Source organism: Oncorhynchus mykiss, chromosome Y (assembly GCF_013265735.2).
Source record: "Oncorhynchus mykiss isolate Arlee chromosome Y, USDA_OmykA_1.1, whole genome shotgun sequence".
Taxonomy (NCBI): Eukaryota; Metazoa; Chordata; class Actinopteri; order Salmoniformes; family Salmonidae; genus Oncorhynchus; species Oncorhynchus mykiss.
The window spans coordinates 16,062,152-16,082,421 of record NC_048593.1 but is presented as its reverse complement, the minus strand read 5'-3'; the positions used below and the strand labels follow the sequence as shown (position 1 = coordinate 16,082,421).

The following is a 20,270-nucleotide window of genomic DNA, read 5'->3' as shown; positions in this document are numbered from 1 at the left end:
AGGCCAATAAAAGCGATGCCTGCCTGTCTCAGAGCATGGACAAGTAGAGGAGCTGGTGCTCTGACCACAGGAGCACAGTGGAGCACAGACCTGGCAAGCACTTAGAAGGAAACAAAACAGCTCATTATAGATCCCACGGTCGACACACAATATACAGTACACATGCCTTACATCGTAACATCTCCTGTGGATGGCCAAATGGGATGATTAAAAGCTAGCTATCAATCAAATGCATGGGCTTTTAATTGAGCTTTTCATCAAGCTTCAGTACATAAGTGATTCATGACTCTGTTATAGGTCCAATAGACCAAGGAGCCTTTTCAATCAAAACAGGGAACCAGGTTTCTAGATCAAGTAAATTATTAGATTTTCCCGTGCAGTGGGTCTAAAAACATCCACTGTCATTTATTTAGTCGGGTACCTGAAACAAAACATCCAGTCTTGCAGCGCCAGAAGATTTGTACTCCTCTCTGAAAATGTGGTTAGAGTTTAATTGAATGGAGCCTGTGAATTTGACAGGAGTAAACACACTGCTGCCACCAGTGGTTTAAAGCAAGAAAAGGCCCCGTGCTATTCTTCATCATGTCATGGACACTCTCAGAGAAAGTTGTCTGCTTTGGCTTCAGGTCAGTTCTCTCAGTTCTCTCTTTTCTGGGATCAGTAAGCTATTGATTGGGCCTGTGGCACCCAGGGCAGATTTATTGTCTTATTAGCAGGGGCTAATGCCTGATCAGGACAGATTAAAAGGTCTACCACTGCCCCAAGGACCACAATCATTTAGGAATTAGCTATTTAATTAGGAGCTGAAGACTATATTGACAAGAGTTATCCCAAAGGTTACAGCCATGTGGGTGGCTAAGCTAGCACGGAGGAGGACAGAGACTCCAGAATTGTTCACAGCATATACTGTGAACAATTCTGAAATCTCTGTCCTCCTCCATGCTGTTTTAATGGTTAAAATATACATGGAAGAATGAGCATGTATGTTATTGTGACGCCAACTTAGCATGTGACGTAGGCAAGGAAGCAGTGCTTACCCTGTGATAATCAAATAATTGCATCAAAACCTTAGGCATGAGTACCCTGGCGCCTTTCCTATCTTTCCATCCATTAAAAGCCATTCAAATCCTGGACGTGAGAGGCCTTATCTGACTCCAGTCATTGTTAAATGTGCTCGATCAACATATGCATAGCTGCTTTGCCTAGCTTGAAGTAGCTTTTTTTTCTTGAGCCAATTTCATATTTTGCGCATGCATATTGCCTAAGCATGTTGTGTGGCTATTGTTGGGGTAAGCTGTGTACAGGCAACCACCATGGCACCCTCTCATTTACTACTAGCTCTCGGGCAGGTGAACCGAGTGAGTACTGGATTGTCCACTTGTCTGGAACGTCATTACCAATTAATATACAGAAACATTATTCCATGTCATAGACCGACTGGGGAAATCCAGGTGGAAGCTATGATCCCTTAACGATGCCACTTGTTAAATCCACTTCAATCAGTGTAGATGAAGGGGAGGAGACAGATAAAGAAGGATTTTTAAGCCTTTGAGACAATTGAGACATGGATTGTGTGTGTGTGCCATTCAGAGGGTGAATGGGCAAGACAAAAGATTTAAGTGCCTTTGAACGGGGTATGGTAGTAGGTGCCAAAAGCACAGATTTGTGTCAAGAATTGCATCGCTGCTGGGTTTTACACACTCCACAGTTTCCCGTGTATTTCAAGAATGGTCCACCATCTAAAGGACATCCGGCCAACTTGACAGAACTGTGGGAAGCATTGGAATCAACATGGGCCAGCATCCCTGTGGAATGCTTTCAACACCTTGTAGTGTCCATGCCTTGACAAATTGAGGCGGTTCTGACGGCAAAAGTAACTCAATATTTGGAAGGCGTCCCTAATGTTTTGTATACTCAGTGTTTATGTTGCTAGATATAAAGTGTTATGTTGCGTTTGCTATTTAGTTGTAAACATGTATGCGAGTGTTATAGCTACAATGGATTACTTGCTTTGATTGTTGCTAGCCATGTCTTATATTGAAATTAAACAAATCAATGCACCTGTCACGTCTACTCCCACTCCCTCTCTCTGTCGTTCGACATCGCAGGTGTACTGACCACTAGTCCTGGCAATCATCATTACGCACACCTGGCACCACCGTTACAAGCACCTGCGCCTCATTATGAGGCACACCTGGACTCCATCACTTCACTAATTACCTCCCCTATATCTGTCACTCCCTTAGTTTAATTCCCCAGGCAGTATTGGTTATGTGTTTCATGTCCAGGCGCTACTCTTGGTTTGTTTCGGTCCATGTTTCTTGTACTATTAATAAACTCACCACCTGCTTTCCAAATCCCAATGTCCTCGTTACAACGTTGCTTCACTACTAAGCTGTCACTAGCTATAACTATATGTATCCTTGATGTTGTGTTATGTTTCTGATTAGCTAGCCAGCTACTTCACGTCACACTAGACACTAGTGCTCTGAATAGCCATGATCATTGTAAGAATTGTAAACCCATTGTGAAAGGCTATGGCGTTTGTATTGTGAATTATTTGGATGAAATGTGTCCATATATTGGTATTTTAGTGCCACCTATCAGTTGTTACTGTGGATGCTACATCAGTCTATGGCTGAGCTTAGTTGAGCAGTGTCATTTGGTGAAAATTGTTTGTTGTAGCTCCAACAACCAGAGTGACATAAGATATCTATTGTATGGTGAACTTGGGCTTCTACAAGGTTTGTTTGTGAGTAAATCTGGCTTTGATAATAGCCTGTGCTTACCCAGCCACCGACCTTACCGCACGTTACTGGACAAACATAACTGCTAGACAAAGTCTATTTCATTTTGCACACCAGCACAGCCATGGGAACTGCATATGGAGATACAGCACACAAAATATAATTAATAATGCTAAGTAATTGCATAGGACCATATGAACAAAAATGTATCTTGCAAAACACAGCTTTAATGACAATAATGAGGTCTAATTGTCTGATTGTAATAGCTGTACTATCTAACCTGAGGGAGGGTAGTCAATCCTCCTCTATTACATCCTTTCATCAGCTTCACCTCTTCATCACTCATTATGATCACTCACTTACTCCCCCTTACCCTCTTTAAATGCTAAATTTAACCAAAAGGATGAAAAAGTATAAACTGGCCTGTGATCAGTGCTTGTAAATATGTATGTGAGTGTTTTTAGCTACTATGAGTGTCAAGCCAAGTTAAAACCACTCTGCCTCAGGGCTGAGCCTCAGGCCTCTCTGTCCTCTCTGTCTGGGGTCCTTCTCTCTCCTCTCTTCTTCTCTCCACTTCTCCTCTCTTCCCCTCTCCACTTCTCTCGTATCAACTCTTCTCGCCCACTCTTACTGTACCTTCCTGTCCTCCCCTCTCCTCCCCAACTCACAACCCTCCTCTCCTCTCTTATCAACTCCTCTTCGCTCCCCTCTTCTCCTCTCCTCCTCATCCCACTTATATCTTCATCTCCTCTCTTATCCTCTTCGCTCCCCTCTTCTATCCTTCCGATCTTACTCACATCTTCCTCTCCTCTCTATCCCACTCATCCCTTTGTTCTCCTCCCCACTCTTATCTTCCTCTTGTGGAATAATCTTCCAAATTCTCTTCAATGGGATATTTTGGTGCCTCTAGGGCAATTCAGACTGCTGATTTAGGACCTTACTACTGTTTTGTATTTATGTTTTGCATTTCTTATTTGTATTTGATATACATATTTTTGTATTAAGAGGGCTCATCTGTAAAAGAGACATTGGTCTCAGCATGACTCCATGTCGAAATAAACAAAAACATAAAAAATAAAAATAGTATTCTCCATCCCCCTCTCTGGTCTGTGCCAGTGTCTGAACACCAACAAGGGAATAAATCATAATTGAAGCAAGATCAGAGCTGGAGGGCCCACCGCAGATAAGACATTTCATACTGCAATAAAATAAAATAGTGCGACTGATAACACAGCTGATGTTACAGCTTAGGAGAGGTGCGTGTGTAGGGGAGAGTGCACGCAGAAGACCACATCAACAGCCTCCCTCCCTCCCTCCAACACTCCCCCATCTTAATCTCCATTCCTTCCCGGCTTCAGTATCCAGCTTGATTGATTTGTTTAGTGACTTTCCGGATTGGCCATTATTTACACCATAAATCCCATCCAGACTCCTTGTAACACCAAGCTGGCACAATATCTTGTAGCTTACAAAGCAAAGGAACAGTTACCACTGGTTAAGAGCAACACTGGCTCCCTACAGCAGTGGAGTGTGATACAATGATTCTAGGTGATTACATGGTGTTGGTACTACATCACTGCTCCCCATAGCCAGTCCTACCCTCTCACCCCTGTCTGGGGTGGCTCAATCAGAGATCAAGCCATTACTGCTCTCCAGAGCCCTCTGTCTGGCTGGTAGTCTCCATACTAGCCAGTTACTCTCTCTCAGGCCAGGTAGTCTCTCTCAGGCCAGGTACTCTCTCTCAGGCCATGAACTCTCTCTCAGGCCAGCCAGACTAAGAGCTGCCCCCAGACTTTGAACTTATGGTACTTAGAGCATCCATCCAAAACGGTGGAACAATGACCCAGTAAAAATTGTACTGTATCACTGAAGTTGTACTCATTTTCACCTTTGGCCAAGTTAGCCTATTACCTCCACGGAGCCTTAGCAACAGAAAAAGGAGAACCACAACAGATATTCAAAATGTTAAAAAAAAAGAATAAAAAAAAAAAGACTGTGATACCTGATTTAGGAAGCACAGTTAATGAGCAATATTGGACAATTCATTGGTACAACAAAATTATTCTTTTTTATTTGAAAGTCGCTTTGTTTGCTTTGCTATCCTTTGTAGGATTGTGACGGCCAATTCCGGCCAATTGGAGCATTAAGGAACGCACCCCATACGCATCCATAACACGGACACACACAAGCATGCACAGGAACAAAACATGTCTTTCCTTCGTCCATCCCATCCCATCTACACACACCCACACACCCACACCCAGCCGGCCGAGAACTCACCCAGTGAGGACGACCACAAAGTCCATTACGTTCCAGCCGTTGCGGAGGTACGAGCCTTTGTGGAATGCAAAGCCCAAGGCGATGATCTTAATGCCGCCCTCGAAACAGAATATTCCAATAAAGTAGGGCTCTGTGTCATCCTGCAGAGAGAGAGAGAGAGAGAGAGAGAGAACAAGGGAGATAACTTTTTGTTAGAGGTAAGAAAGAGGTTAATGAAGCACGGCAGAAGAGAGGGAGAAGAGATTGAAAGAGAAGAAAGGGGGATGGTTTCCTTCACTTTTCTATCCAGCATCCAGAGAATGGGTCAAGGAATAGAACCCTCTCTTGGTGGATGAAAAGGGGGGGATGAAACAGCCTACACAAGAAGATCAACAGTAATCTTGGACATAATTTTTTATCAGTGTGATTTACGCATTCATCATAAGACATGATCTTTTACGTAAGATAATAGCTTACATTTTACTCTTAACAACTCTTACTAATTGATAGCAAATAAGTATGATTAAAATGAATAAATACATTATAATTTGATGAGGCTTTTTGGTCTCAAAGGCATCTAACGAAACATTAAAAACATGAACAAACCATTTTAATGGTATGAAGATCTTTAAAGTAACTGCCCAGTGTTTCCAGATTTATAACCTATAACCTGTAATTACTTACACGATATGAGTGAAATAGTTTTCCTTCCCCAAAAATTGAATTAAGTAACATAAAAAGCACATTTTCTGTATTGAAATGGTGTGGGCGTACCCCATCAACAGAATAGTGTGAATAGAATACTGGTCATTAAAAATATTAATGCAAGTAGACCGCTGATTGGCCAGCTCATCCTCCTACGAGGAAATAGCAAGCATTTTTTAAATTATCTGTTTGAGATACAAGTTTGAGCTGTTTTTTTTTTAAAGTGTTTTTTCTCCAATTTATTCTTGGTCACAAATACGAGTAAGGACGAGTCAACAACATTATTTGTATATGAGTTAACAGAATATGAACTTCTAAAAGTACGATTTTCACTGGCAAAAAAAAACGATTTGCAGCTAGGATGACTCTTGCTCTTGTTCAAAGCAGTGCTGGATCAGGCACGTATGACTTGACACTTTTTCATTCCCTTCCATTAATAACATGTCAGTGGAGGCCTGAGGCGCTGCTACACACACAGGCACTAGCAGAGGATATCTCACGACTTACACAAACCTCCCTCCCTCTCTCTCTTTCTTTCCCTTTCTCTTTTTCCACAGCTCCACGACCCCAACCACCAACCCAGGATTCCCAACGCAAATATTTACGAGTTTGACAGGCTTGAGAACAGCGTTAAAGGGCATGTGACCTTTTCACTAAGACCTAACAACAATGAACAACAAGTAAAATAATATACCTGTTTGATTTGACACTGTAATGGGAAATGGTACAGGAAATGGTGTTTTAAAATAACTGGCTTGTTGTTCAGCCAGAGAAGCATGTCTGGGCTTCCTACTGTCTATCAATACCACCGAGTACTGATGCTCTCAGAGCTGTAAGGGAAGACACTAATGACAAGCGTTGAGACTGACATCTTGGTATCTCTGTCTGTTATAAAAAAAGATAGCAGACAAAACAATGCCATTACATGATGGCTGGAGGGGTCCATCCATAAATGCATGATGTTTTACAGTAGACTGTGTTAACATCTATAATGTATAGATGTAAAATATTCATGAATAATGAACACTCCATCTACAGTACATGGCTCTGAAGGGGCAGAGGGGAAATCACATGGGACTACAAGGGTAAAGCTCCGCTATGGATCTGAAGAACAACGCCTGTTGACGATGTTCTATTGTCAGGATCTCCACTTAACTGACACACCACAGTCTATTCATCACTATATTTATCCTGGACCATAAATAGCTGATTGTTTTTGTAATTACAAGGATGCTTGTATTACATGCTCCTACTTTGAGAGGAAGCGGGTGGAAGGAGGGGAGATGTTATCTCAATTTTTCTCTCTATACTAACACTAATCACTTTCTCAGGTGTCGAGTAACTTTCTTTTTTTAAATTCCGATGTTGCATCACAATTATGGAGATAACCGGAGCAGGTGGCTGCACTTGAGGGTCATTAACTTTGTTTCGGCAAGCTGTTGTGGCAGTGCCTTTCATGCATTTTCCTCCATTCTAAAGCAGACTCCCAGGAGTCACAACATCTTCAACACCACATCTGTGTGTGCAAAATGCTGAAAGATATAATGTTATTTTAGAGAAGCAGTGTCACAATCCTCCCATGGCCGCGCGGCAGCCTCTCCCGGCTTCAATCCTTCGCAGCTTAACGGGAGAACAGCAATGGTTAAACGACTCGACTCGACTGGCTGAGTTCAAACAGGGGCTTAAGCTATATGTGTGTGAGCAGGCAGGGGAACAGAGGGCCTGGGGAGGGAAAGTGGGTATCAAAGCCACTCAGTGTGAGGCTCGGCTGACTTACAGAATGAGAGCGGAGAGGAGAAGGAGACACACATCGCCATGATCCAAGGCACTAATGAGGAGGGGTGCTGCTCTCCCATGGACTGGAGGTGCGGGTAGCCCCTCTGCCTGGCTGTGTGTCTGGTACTCAGGGCCCTCTGACTGAGAGTAGGAGGTTAGGGATGACTGGGCTCCCTCATCACTGAGCTCTACTTGTGGAAGACTATAAATGAGCAACGGCTCTGAGCGAATTCTCTGTTTCGCTCTGTCTGACTAACTCTTTCCCTCTTGAAAATGACCTAAATTACAAAGTAACATTCTACACTTTTACAGCAAACAAACAGAAGGCAATACTGTATAAGTATATTAATCGGAGAACTAAGTAAAGGCAGAGAAAGTGTGAAAGGAATAGGTTAAGTTCCAAATGGCACCCTTTTCCCTATTTAGTGCACTACTTTTGACCACTGCAATAGGGTGCCATTTGGGAAGTAGCCCTAGTTCTCATCCAAAGGGAGGAGTGTTGAGACTCTTACCAGGCGTTCTGACATGGGTGTCTTGTCGCTGGCTGGTAGGTGCTGCTCCAGGGCCAGTACGATGCAGTTGGCGATGATGGTGGCCAGGATTAAGTACTCAAACGGAGTGTGCAGGTTAAGGAACACAAGCCATGATAGAGCATTTCATGCACAATAAAAAACACTTAACTCCAACTTGTAATTATCTTAGTCTTGGTGGTAAAACATATATATATTATTGAAGAATAATTTAGATTGAAAAAAGACATGCACATACCCAGACTGTGTAAAAGGCTGGTGAGAATGTAGGGTTTAGGTGTGCAGAATGAGCATGGATTAATTGTGTCACTGCCACCACCTGCCATCACCCAGCTAAGGTGCCACAGAGCATGAGATATTCAGCTTTTAGGAAGTTACTGGCTGATTGAATTCATTTAACCAATTAATGACATTGCCTGAACAGGAGTCCAATAGACAGAAATGTTTCTGAATGCTGTGTGACTTAGACATGGTTGGAAATTCAAGATGGTAGGCAAATCCCACAGCTATACTTGGTTTACAACATCTTTCCAGTTGGATGACCATTTCAATCTGTTTTTTTATGGTTTATTCATTCTACAATCCATTTTCGTGTCATTCCCGGCTGGGGAGGCCTTTGTGGAACAGCCAGTCGTGGACGAATGGGGAGGTTTTACTGACCCCATCGAACAATCCATTTAGAATTGTTTGCTCAGGGGTGCCAGAAGGCTGAACACCTCACATTGTCCCTCGCAAAAGCCCAAGAAACGCATTGCACTGCCAATACCTGCCTATGAGTGGACAAGTAGGGACAATTCAGGGGGGAATCTGCCCTTTAGTTGAGCTAATTTGTTTTACCACAAGGACTTATAGTGATTTTGCCCTCTTTACTCATTTCATTCCTTTATTCATTGCCTTCGCGTTTATTTCAACTTATTGAGGGCACAGATACACTGACAACCATTGTTATTAGATTGCATTTCGGAGAGTGCTGTTCTCACTGACGCCTACACAACAGATCCAGCTGTCTGTTTGCGTTTGTCATGCGCCCTCCGGCTCTCTTCAGCCCTCGCGGTTTGTGGTTGAGGGTGATGTGGCGGGGTGCGCGTGGGCAAGTTCAGGACCATGGAGAGGGCCCGAGCAGCTCCGAATCAACACGAGGCGTTTTACAACCTCAGAGCCAGCGGTCTCCTTTCCAACTCACTGAGCACTCACCTTACCATGGAAACGGACACATCTGAACAGCAACAGTTGAAACGACACCGCTATAACACACAAATAGGCAATGTGCAAACGAGACTATATAGACATAAAAGAGAGAGAAGGGGGATTAGAAACGAACTCTAGCAAGCAAGCGCAGAAAGAACGAAAAAATCTACAAATTGTAGACGTTAATCTCGCACTTAGACACGGAAAACTAAATGTAGCGAGTATGATTGTTGACACGTTGGCAATTGCTGATCACAAGCAAACCTTTTTGGAGGTGACAAGCCGTCGTGCACAATTAGTGAATGTTTAGCCTATATGGTATCTAAAGACATATTTCCATTAAGTATTTGAACTGTATCCAAACACTATCATTAGAGGAAAAGCCTTTATCGTGTCCAACTAGTAGGAACACTAAGCGACAGGTGGACGAGGAGTTACACAAGGTTAATGAGCTAATAATCTCCACCAGAATAGGCATCGGCCTACTTCCTATGGAATAATCGACTTTTTGAGTTCACTGACAGGTGCACTTTGAAATGGTGACAAAGGCCATTTATTTTTTTGGGGGATCATTTTCAGTCAAATCTTTAAATACAAGGCATGCTCTAGTCCCTTTGTCATGTTTCTTGAATAAAAAAATATACCCGTGTGATTGTCAAATAAGGACAGATATGTTATACAAACATCAATGCAATGTGATGACAGCTGTTTTACCTATGGGGGGTTTGGAAAGGATATGGCCATTCGGTTATTCGCTTAGCATATTTCCTAATGAGATTGTCCTCTCGAAAGATGAACAAGGATCGGTTGACAGTGAAGCAGTTCTGTTTGACTGGGTTAGGGTTGTATATGGCCATTGTCCTGGCTCTCTGAGCCATCGACTGCTTGTACATCCTTTGGCCGCCTGGAGGACCACCTGGTCGGGCGCCCCCTCTGCCTGCGCCCGGCGCACCTCTGCCTCCTCCTCCAGCTCCATAGCGGGTGGGTAGATCTTCTGCGAAGCGAGCCATTCTGGAAACCCACAGATCCAACAATGAAAATCCAAACTGTTGTCAGTGGAAATGGAGAGGAGAACCATCACAACAAACACACTTAGCCAGACCACAGCTTTGCATTTGTGTATATGGTGGGTTGTGTTTTGAGAAAATAAATATATTTTCTTTGGGTAAATCCTTTCCTTTTTGTCCTTTCCATTCACTCAATACTCAAAGAAATTCGACAATTAAAAAACAAAGTTTGGATTCAAGCGCAATGTGTACACGAAGCACATCAACCTATCGAATAAAAAATGATCCAATTAATTCCAATTATCTGATTAATTCCACATTTTACATCCATATCTGCCGGCACCGCGTAAATAGATCATGCAGCCACGACAGGAAAAATATCTAAATGAAACACGCGCGTCTTTTTTGTGTATTGGCAACATTTTCTCAATGTTGAATCAAACACCAGTTGAAGAACCCGCAGAAAATGTAGTGTTTGTCTCCAAAATGAAAATACAGAAAATCGTTCTGTTTCGTCTGCCAGTGTAAATGATCGATTCAAATAACAAAACAATAAACCAATCCGGGATTGTGTCCTCCCGATTCCCACCTGATAGCTCGCTGTGTAAAATGTAACAAATTCAGTAGGCACTGGTCCCTAACGATCAGCGCATGTGCCCAAAATGAGCCTATCGGCAACTCAACCTGCTCAGGAGCGCTTCTCGGATTGAGCTAGATAGATACGAGTGACAGATAAGATACATTTTCTAATAATTATGGACGCACCGAGCAATAGCCATATTGTAATGTATTCGATTAAACATGACATTAAACACATATAATACGTTAAGAGGTGGTAAGGCTAAACGCGCTAAACTACTAAAGTCATAGATATGTTTGTTCCATTATTGGGTTATGTAGATGGCAGTGTTGGGGAAGCTAACGTTACCTTGAAAACATAGCGCACAAAGCTACCAATTACTTAACACTGGAAGTTAAACTGCACCCAAGCTATCCTTCACTACATCCAACGTACTTCGTGAAAAATGTTCATATGTAAATATAAAATGGCATACACTACAAATTGAAAGAATAGATTACTCTGGGGTCATACATTAACATGATGTGTAATTTAACCTATCAAACACAAAACGGTGTTTCAAGTGAGAATTAGGCAGGCACGTCTGATACCGAAAAATAACTACCACCAAGCTACATCAAAATGTAGTTAAATTAGTTGAACTAGATGTAGTTCAAAACTCCTAGCACTGGTAGATGGGAGAGAATACTGTTCTAGAGCTTGTACTAAAATACTCCACATTCTATAGGCAGCTGTTCATCAAATCGCATTATCTATAGGGATACTTCGGTATCCAATGGATTTGATTGAAATCATGAGTAGGCATGAGTCTGTGGTTAACCAAGATCACATGCTTTGAGAGATTGGTTGCATCATGTACATCATTTTTTAAACAAACGAATGCAATGTATTTGAATTTATTCTGGTAAAAAAAAATATCTATGTAAAATATATGAAACCATACTGCCTATAGACAAGAGGGCATGCACCTCTGATAGGCTACAGCGCAAATAGTGTCAAAGAGGCTCTGTGTCAATTATGGTAAATGCTCACGTCAGAGCAGAGAGCATCTATTCACTATTTATCACTGACTCACATCAAACTGAATTATGAGCCTCCCCCACCAGCCGGCTAATGTATATATTCCCTGGGAAGTCATCCTGTGTTTCCCAACTAGGGACTGTGGGTGGGATGGCAGTGGCCTGGAGGGTCTTTCTGTGCAGCCATGGTCGGTCTGTCCCCCTGAGCAAAAGACTGTTTGAGCTGCTTGGATGCCCCCTGGTTAAGGAGATTATCTCTCTCTGAGTGGCTTTGCAGTGACTGTGTGCAGGCTTGGTATCACCCTGATTTACCATCCTCAAAGACCTCTGGAATTCAGGTTTTCATAGCCTATAAATCTTTTGTGTTTAATTGGCCTGTTATAAGATAACTATAAGGATAATAATTTGGTGGGTGCTTATACTTGTCCTATTTCACACATGTACAAGTGTGTATTAATACACATATTTGAATTAGAAATATGTTTTTTGCATATCCCCCTCTCCGTTAGACACCCTCGGAGAGTGTGGTCATGGCCAAGGTCTGACTTTATCAACAGTGACCATGGAGAAATTAGGGTTACAGTGCCTTCTGAAAGTATTCAGACCCCTTGACATTTTCCACAGGCTTGCAAATTACTTAAAAATAAAAAACAGAAATGTCACATTTACATAAGTATTCAGACCCTTTACTCAGTACTTTGTTGAAGCACATTTGGCAGAGATTACAGCCTCAAGGCTTCTTGGTTTCTCTCAATCTCTGCAGATCCTCTCAAGCTCTGTCAGGTAGGATGGGGAGTGTCGCTGCAGAGCTATTTTCAGGTCTCTCCAGAGATGTTTGAACAGGTTCAAGTCCGGGCTCTGGCTGGGCCATTCAAGGACATTCAGAGACTTGTCCTGAAGCCACTCTTGAGTTGTCTTGAGTTGTCTTGGCTGTGTGCTTAGGGTTGCTTGGCATTCAAACCAATCTTGGTTTCATCAGACCAGAGAATCTTGTTTCTCATGGTCTGAGAGTTCTTTAGGTGCCTTTTGACAAACTCCAAGTGGGCTGTCATGTACCTTTTACTTAGGAGTGGCTTCCATCTGGCCTGATTGGTAGAGTGCTGCAGAGATGGTTGTCCTTCTGGAAGGTTCTCCCATCTCCACAGAGGAACTCTGGAGCTCTGTCAGAGTGACCATCTGGTACTTAGTCACCTCCCCGACCAAGGCCCTTCTTCCCCAATTGCTCAGTGTGGCCAGGCGGCCAGTTTAGGAAGAGTCTTGGTGGTTCCAAACTTCTTCCATTTAAGAATGATGGAGGTGTTCTTGGGGACCTTCAATGCTGCAGACATTTTTTGGTACCCTTCCCAAGATCTGTGCCTCGACACAATCCTGTCTCGGAGCTCTATGGACAATTCCTTCGACCTCATGGCTTGGTTTTTGCTCTGGCATGCACTGTCAACTGTGGGACCTTATATAGACAGGTGTGTGCCTTTCTAAATCGTGTCCATTTAATGTTTTTTTTACCACATGTGTACACCAATCAAGTTGTAGAAACATCTCAAGGATGATCAATGGAAACAAGATGCACCTGAGCTCAATTTCGAGTCTCATAGCAAAGGGTCTGAATAAATAAGGTATTTCTGTTTTTTATTTTTAATACATTTGCAAACATTTCTAAAAACCTGTTTTTGCTTTGCCATGGGGTATTTGTGTGTAGCTTGATGAGGAAAAAAAATATTTAATACATTTTTAGAATAAGGCTGCAATGTATCAAAATGTGGAAAGGGGGATACTTTCTGAATGTACTGTAAGTGCCTTGCACAAGGGCACAGACATAATTCGTCACCTTGTGTGCTCTTAGATTCAAACGAGCGACCTTTCGGGTTAAGGGGCCAACACTAACTGCTAGGCTACCTGCCGCCTGGATATGGCATAAGCTCAATGTTGCAATGAATCAAATAGAACAGACGCTCTTAGGTTGATGGAAAGAAACGTCTAAATATGAATAGCATTGTCAAAATGCCAGTGGGTAATAGTGTGTAATAACTCCCGCTCTGTGTATGAGTTGTAGCTCTCTGTACATCAGGAGTTGAGTGAGGTTCTGATCCCTCTGGTGGTTGTATTTATGTATTGCAACAGCGAAAATGGAATGAGTAACCTTTTCCGTGATATTAAAAACAACATATCCCGCCCCGCGCACGGTGATTTGTTGTTGTTGTTCTTGACAAAACTTTGAATTAAAGGCTACCTTCCTCAGGTCAGACCGATCCTAGTCTGAGGTGACCAATACTATCAACTTGACCTCTTAGACTTGGACCATGGCGTGCAATTGAGGGCTGCGTGTGTACGAATGACGCTATGCATGCCACAACTCCCTCCTGAAGCTGCTCTCTCGTCAAGTTGCAGGACGGCATCATACTGTTGAGTCGGGCCTACCGTTCATCTGCTGCACTCTCCATGACGGGTCAATGTCGATGCTGTCCGTTTCTTCAGAGTTCCCGCTTATCACTGCCAGTCGTCGACGAATGCTTTCGGGAGACAAGCTATATTCCGCGCCTAAAGTCGACATCCTCCACGTGCCGAATGTGGCAAGGTGCATGGCTTGTGGGGTTCACAAAGTCAATGAAAACATAATGTCACCTTATGGTTTTATGCAAATATAACATTATCATATCTCTTACAGCCTAGCTAACTCTAAAATGACAAAGTACATGATTTTGTTCCTCTCTTTCATTAGATAGGGCCTGCAGATATTTGTTGCATCATCTTGTCTTGTTGCAGTTTTTTTCTGGGCCTGTCCTATTCCTAGTTTGAGTCAGTCCCAAGCAAACTCGCCCGAGACCTGCTCATAAAAGGCAACGCTCATCCACTATGCCCACTTGTCTACCACATTCAATTGGATCTATTGCTAGCCTAGTATTGGTCAACTGAGTGGTTCATTGAGAACGCACACAATGTAATAGCTGAATGTGATGTGCTAGTAGATGATGTAGGCCTAGTGTCCAAATCATGATTTGAAGGAGCAGTGTTTGTCACCAAGATTCATAGCCTACCACTTCCCATCACAGAAGGAAAAAAAAGTGAATCATTGTGTGACACAAAAGCAAGTGGAGGAGAGCCGTGTTAAGGTGTGAGGAAGACAGCCAGAAAAGGAGGCAGCACTATAAAACAAGTCACATCATTGATGCGACTTCAAGTGAATCTTTGCAACTCAAGAATCCTGATCACCTACCATAAACCACAGTGGATCGCCTCTCCGCCCATATGAAGGAGTTCCCCTAACCCTCCTGTCCATGAACGCTCCCTCACTAACCGCAGTGTCTGTATCTAAGGCAACAAATATGAAATGGCTACAAAAGCAAGCCAGCTAACTATTGCACATTTTCACTTCTACTGCATACAGGGGCTTCTCTACGTGGCACAAGGACTGGGGGCACCAAAAGGTTTTGCCCCCACGGAAAGCGGAAAGGCTGTTTCCTGTTCTGCTAATTAAGAGCTTTGTTATCAGCCCAAACGTCTTCAGTTTAGATGGAGAAAATGATCCTCTGATTCAATTACCAACTCTGCCTTCTCTCCCTCTTTCTCGGTAATCAGGAAGGGAGCAATCATCGTCTCGTTTCAAGGACCTAAAAGGCCTGCTGGTGCACAATCAGAGTCACTTCCTGACATGTTCTCGTTGGTGGGTTTCTTCTGGGGGAAATGTTTAGTTCAAGCATCAGAGCCTTTCTAAGCCAGCTAACAAGGCCTATCTCCGAATCTCTGAATACAGGGATATCGGGGAGATAAACAACTGAGTTCCATGGGATCAACCATTCTAATGTGCATTTTTCAGCTCTCAATGTTGCACCACCACCTGTCAGTAAAAAAAACTGAAGGGTTGCATTCATTATGGGAGAGTGGAGTGTGGGAGGTGTCAGCCATAGTTATGCCACTACACAGCCGCTGAAATATCTCAGCAGCTTGGCCCAGAGCCTGTCAGTCAAACTACCCTGCTGCTCGGTTCATGGAGGGCACGCTGGGTTTGAAGTTGCTTTAGCTAAGCGCTGGTGGTAGGTGAGATAAGGAGTGGGAAAAAACCATTTCTCTCTGGACTCAATAAATCGCCGTAGAAGAACAATAATAAACCAGAATGGGGTTATGGGGTTTTCATTCAAATACAGCAATGACATTCACATCAATCATTCAGGAAACTGTCTACTTCCTCTCATACGGGTAGGAAATCAGTGACAGCTGAGATCTGAAGTAAGGAGATTCATAGGGAAATGGATGATGTTAAGGCATAAAAAAATGCATAAACAAAAATGTTTACTCAGTCCTCAGCTATAATAGTCCAGAGGCGTTGGAAGAGCAGCACATGGCAATGCACCCATATATTAGGGCATGATTCCAACACCTCCAGCTAAACTAACTCATCCCAAGCTTAAGAGAGGTTAATAGAGTACCACGGTATGAGTCATAACTTCCCATAAAACCTAGCGGTCAAACAGGGAAATGGTTCCAATCACTGTTCCACCAGTTCATTTTTCACATTGGGGATTTTAAGAAAAACTTAAAATAAGGGCTGTGTTTCGTGTAGACTTACTCTGGCGTGACTTTTTGATACCCGTGTAAATCTCTCTCTGACAAGGTGACTTTTAGCAATATATTTGCCTGTATTTACCCTTAATTGCAGATGGTCTATTCCAGAAGACTGAAGCCAAGGCAGCACACTGTTCCCACACCTGCCCCGTATTGTTTGGTACTGTATGTGCCTTTAGGTTCCTATTCATATGTAGGCTATTGTACTAGCCTGAGTGGTGGTCTTTGATGTGTAGTACTTTGTTTCTTAGTTTATCATGTGTCAACTTTCAATTCAATCGAAGCCACAGATTGTTAACTTCTTGCACTTTGAGAGTAAGCATCCCAAGTCTCCAGGGGTCCCAGTACCGGTTGATGTGCAGGCCTAAGTGACCACACAAACTCAGATGGACCTACAGCTGAGGTAAGAATCTTCCATCATTCACACACAGTAGACCGTGTAAACCACCATGCTGTCAACAAAATGCTGTTCTCAATTCTTAAATTGTATTATGTTTGGCTCAATCTGTGGAAACGCTGTCATCGTCTGTAATGTGATTCACCACACACGATGACTACGATTTGAATGCCGCAGCTGAGACAGAATGACGTCAACTTCTGACATTTTGGAATTCTCTATCTTATAAACCCACCCTACCTATACCCATTTTCCATATACCGCTTCCTTCACTTGTTCTTCTCCTGATTGGATAAACATCGAGTCTCAGTAGCACATTTAAAACTGTTGTGTACTGTTTTTGATACGTGTTTTTCACCTGTGTAATGCTGTCCTCTTGCTCATTCTGGTGACTGAATGCAGGGGTAAATGTGCTGCTCGCAGTTAACAGCCTCAACATGGACCTAAATTGACAAGAAGGGTGTTGATATAGCTGCTTTTTAGCATGGCTTCCTTGTTTTGAGTCTGTTGACCTAGTATTTTATATTAAACCTACTTTACACATCCCGTTGTTTTCTCTGATCTTCACTTAAAAGTCAGATGTTAAGTATAAAAATATGGATGCATTGCTGACTATTTTGATCTTTTTAAAACAATGTAATTGTGGGAGTTCAGGTGTTTTACGTGATTGATGGGTGCATTCTTGTCAATTATATACACTTATTCATTCATGATTATGCATTTTTTATTTATTTTACTAGGCAAGTGAGACAGCCTAGAAACACTGGGTTAACTGCCTGTTCAGGGGCAGAACCACAGATTTATACCTTGTCAGCTCGGGGATTTGAACTTGCAACCTTTCGGTTACTAGTCCAACACTCTAACCACTAGGCTACCCTGCGTTCTGCAATAAGTTCATCTGGCTTTGAATCTGCAACAGAACATGTCAACAAGTTAGCTCTGAATTGCTTTAATACAGCAGTGCATGCTGACACCATTAATTGAAAATGATTTTACTTCGTTCATATACACTATATATACAAAAGTATGTGGACAACCCTTCAAATCAGTGGATTCGGCTATTTCAGCCACACCCGTTGCTGACAGGTGTATAAAATCGAGGAACACCGCCATGCAATCTCCATAGACAAACATTGGCATGGCAGTAGAATGGCCTTACTGAAGAGCTCAGTGACTTTCAACGTTGTACCGTCATAGGATGCCACCTTTCCAACATGTCAGTTCGTCAAATTTCTGCCCTGCTAGAGCTGCTCCGGTCAATTGTATGTGCTGTTATTGTGAAGTGGAAACGTCAAGGAGCAACAACATGAAGTGATAGGCAACATAAGCTCACAAAACAGGACCGCCGTCCTCAGTTGCAACACTCACTACCGAGTTCCAAACTACCTCTGGAAGCAACGTCGGGAGATTCATGAAATGGGTTTCCATGGCCGAGCAGCCGCACACGAGATCACCATGCGCAATGCCAAATGTCGGCTGGAGTGGTGTAAAGCTCGCCAACATTGGACTCTGGAGCAGTGGAAACGCATTCTATGGAGTGATGAATCACGCTTCACCATCTGGCAGTCCGAAGGACGAATCTGGGTTTGGCGGATGCCAGGAGAACGCTACCTGCTCGAGTACATAGTGCCAACTGTAAAGTTAGGCTTTTTTTCCATGGTTTGAGCTAGGCCCCTTAGTTCCCCTGAAGGGAAATCTTAATGCTGCAGTATATAATGACATTCTAGACAAAGGCCCTTTCCTGTTTCAGCATGACAATGCCTCCGTGCACAAAGTGAGATGCATAAAGAATTGTTTGTCGAGATCTTGTGGAAGAACTTGACTAGCCTGCACAGAGTCCAACCTCAACCCCATCGAACACCCTTGGGATGAATTGGAACACCGACTGCAAGCCAGGCCTAATCGCCCAACATCAGTGCCCGACCTCACTAATGCTCATCGCTGAATGGAAGCAAGTCCCCGCAACAATGTTCCAACATCTAGTGAAAAGCCTTCCCAGAAGAGTGGAGGCTGTTATAGCAGCAAAGAGGGAACCAATTCCATATTAATGCTCATGATTTTGGAATTAAATGTTTGACGAGCAGGTGTCACATACTTTTGCATGTAGTGCAGTTACAGAAATGATGAAGGATGAAATATGGTCCCCCACCGGCTGAAGGAGAAGAGGATCTTGTAAAAAAAAATAGTTTTATTTGTATTTATTTCCCAGTTGGGTCCACAGTTCGCATATTTTTTTTTATTTTTATTTGATTTATATTTATTTATTTAACCAGGTAAGTTAGTTGAGAACAAGTTCTCATTTACAACTGCGACCTGGCCAAGATAAAGCAAAGCAGTGCGACAGAAACAACAACACAGTGTGACATGGAATAAACAAGCGTACAGTCAACACAATAGAAAAAAAAAAAAGTTTATACAGCGTGTGCAAAAAAAAAAAGAGCAGCAAAGTAAATAAAAACTATTTGGGGATGAGGTAGGTAGATTGGGTGGCTATTTACAGATGGACTATGTACAGCTGCAGCGATCGGTTAGCTGCTCAAATAGCTGATGTTTAAAGTTATTGAGGGAAATGTAAGTTTCCAGCTTCAGCGATTTTTGCAATTCGTTCCAATCACTAGCAGCAGAGAACTGGGAGGAAAGGCGGCCAAAGGAGGTGTTGGCTTTGGGGATGACCAGTGAGATATACCTGCTGGAGTGCATGGTAAGGGTGGGTGTTGTTATCGTGACCAGTGAGCTGAGATAAGGAGGAGCTTTACTTAGCATAGACTTGTAGATGACCTGGAGCCAGTGGGTCTGGAAACGAATATGTAGCGAGTGCCAGCCGACTAGAGCATACAGGTCGCAGTGGTGGGTGGTATAAGGCGGTTTGGTAACAAAATGGATGGCACTGTGATAGACTGCATCCAATTTGTTGAGTAGAGTATTGGAAGCTATTTTGTAGATGACGTCGCCGAAGTCGAGGATCGGTAGGATAGTCAGTTTTACTAGGGTAAGTTTGGCGGCGTGAGTGAAGGAGGCTTTGTTGCGAAATACACAGCCGATTCTAGATTTGATTTTGGATTGGAGATGTTTGATGTGAGTCTGGAAGAAGAGTTTACAGTCTAGCCAGACACCTAGGTATTTGTAGTTGTCCACGTATTCTAGGTCAGAACCGTCCAGAGTAGTGATGCTAGTCGGGTGGGCGGGTATGGGCAGTGAACAATTGAAAAGCATGCATTTGGTATTGCTTGTGTTTAAGAGCAGTTGGAGGCCACGTAAGGAGTGTTGTATGGCATTGAAGCTCATTTGGAGGTTAGTTAACACAGTGTCCAAAGAAGGGCCAGATGTATACAGAATGGTGTCGTTTGCGTAGAGGTGGATCAGGGAATCACCCGCAGCAGGAGCGACATCGTTGATATATACAGAGAAAAGAGTCGGCCCGAGAATTGAACCCTGTGTTACCCCCATAGACTGCCAGAGGTCCGGACAACAGGCCCCCCGATTTTACACACCGAATGAGGGTATT

At 43.0% G+C, this 20,270-nt stretch overlaps 1 protein-coding gene across 1 annotated transcript in view; it reads right to left on the bottom strand.

Moving 5' to 3' along the window:
* Positions 1-10,822, bottom strand: part of cacna1bb (calcium channel, voltage-dependent, N type, alpha 1B subunit, b) — a 214,265-nt gene extending 203,443 nt beyond the window's left edge. The window contains exons 1-3 of the mRNA XM_036967489.1: positions 9,944-10,822; positions 8,000-8,105; positions 5,028-5,167 (exon numbers count right to left, since the gene is read on the bottom strand). Coding sequence (XP_036823384.1) covers positions 5,028-5,167; positions 8,000-8,105; positions 9,944-10,215 — 518 coding nt within the window. The 5' untranslated portion in view covers positions 10,216-10,822. The remainder of the gene's footprint in view (positions 1-5,027; positions 5,168-7,999; positions 8,106-9,943) is intronic.
* Positions 10,823-20,270: the final 9,448 nt, after the last annotated feature.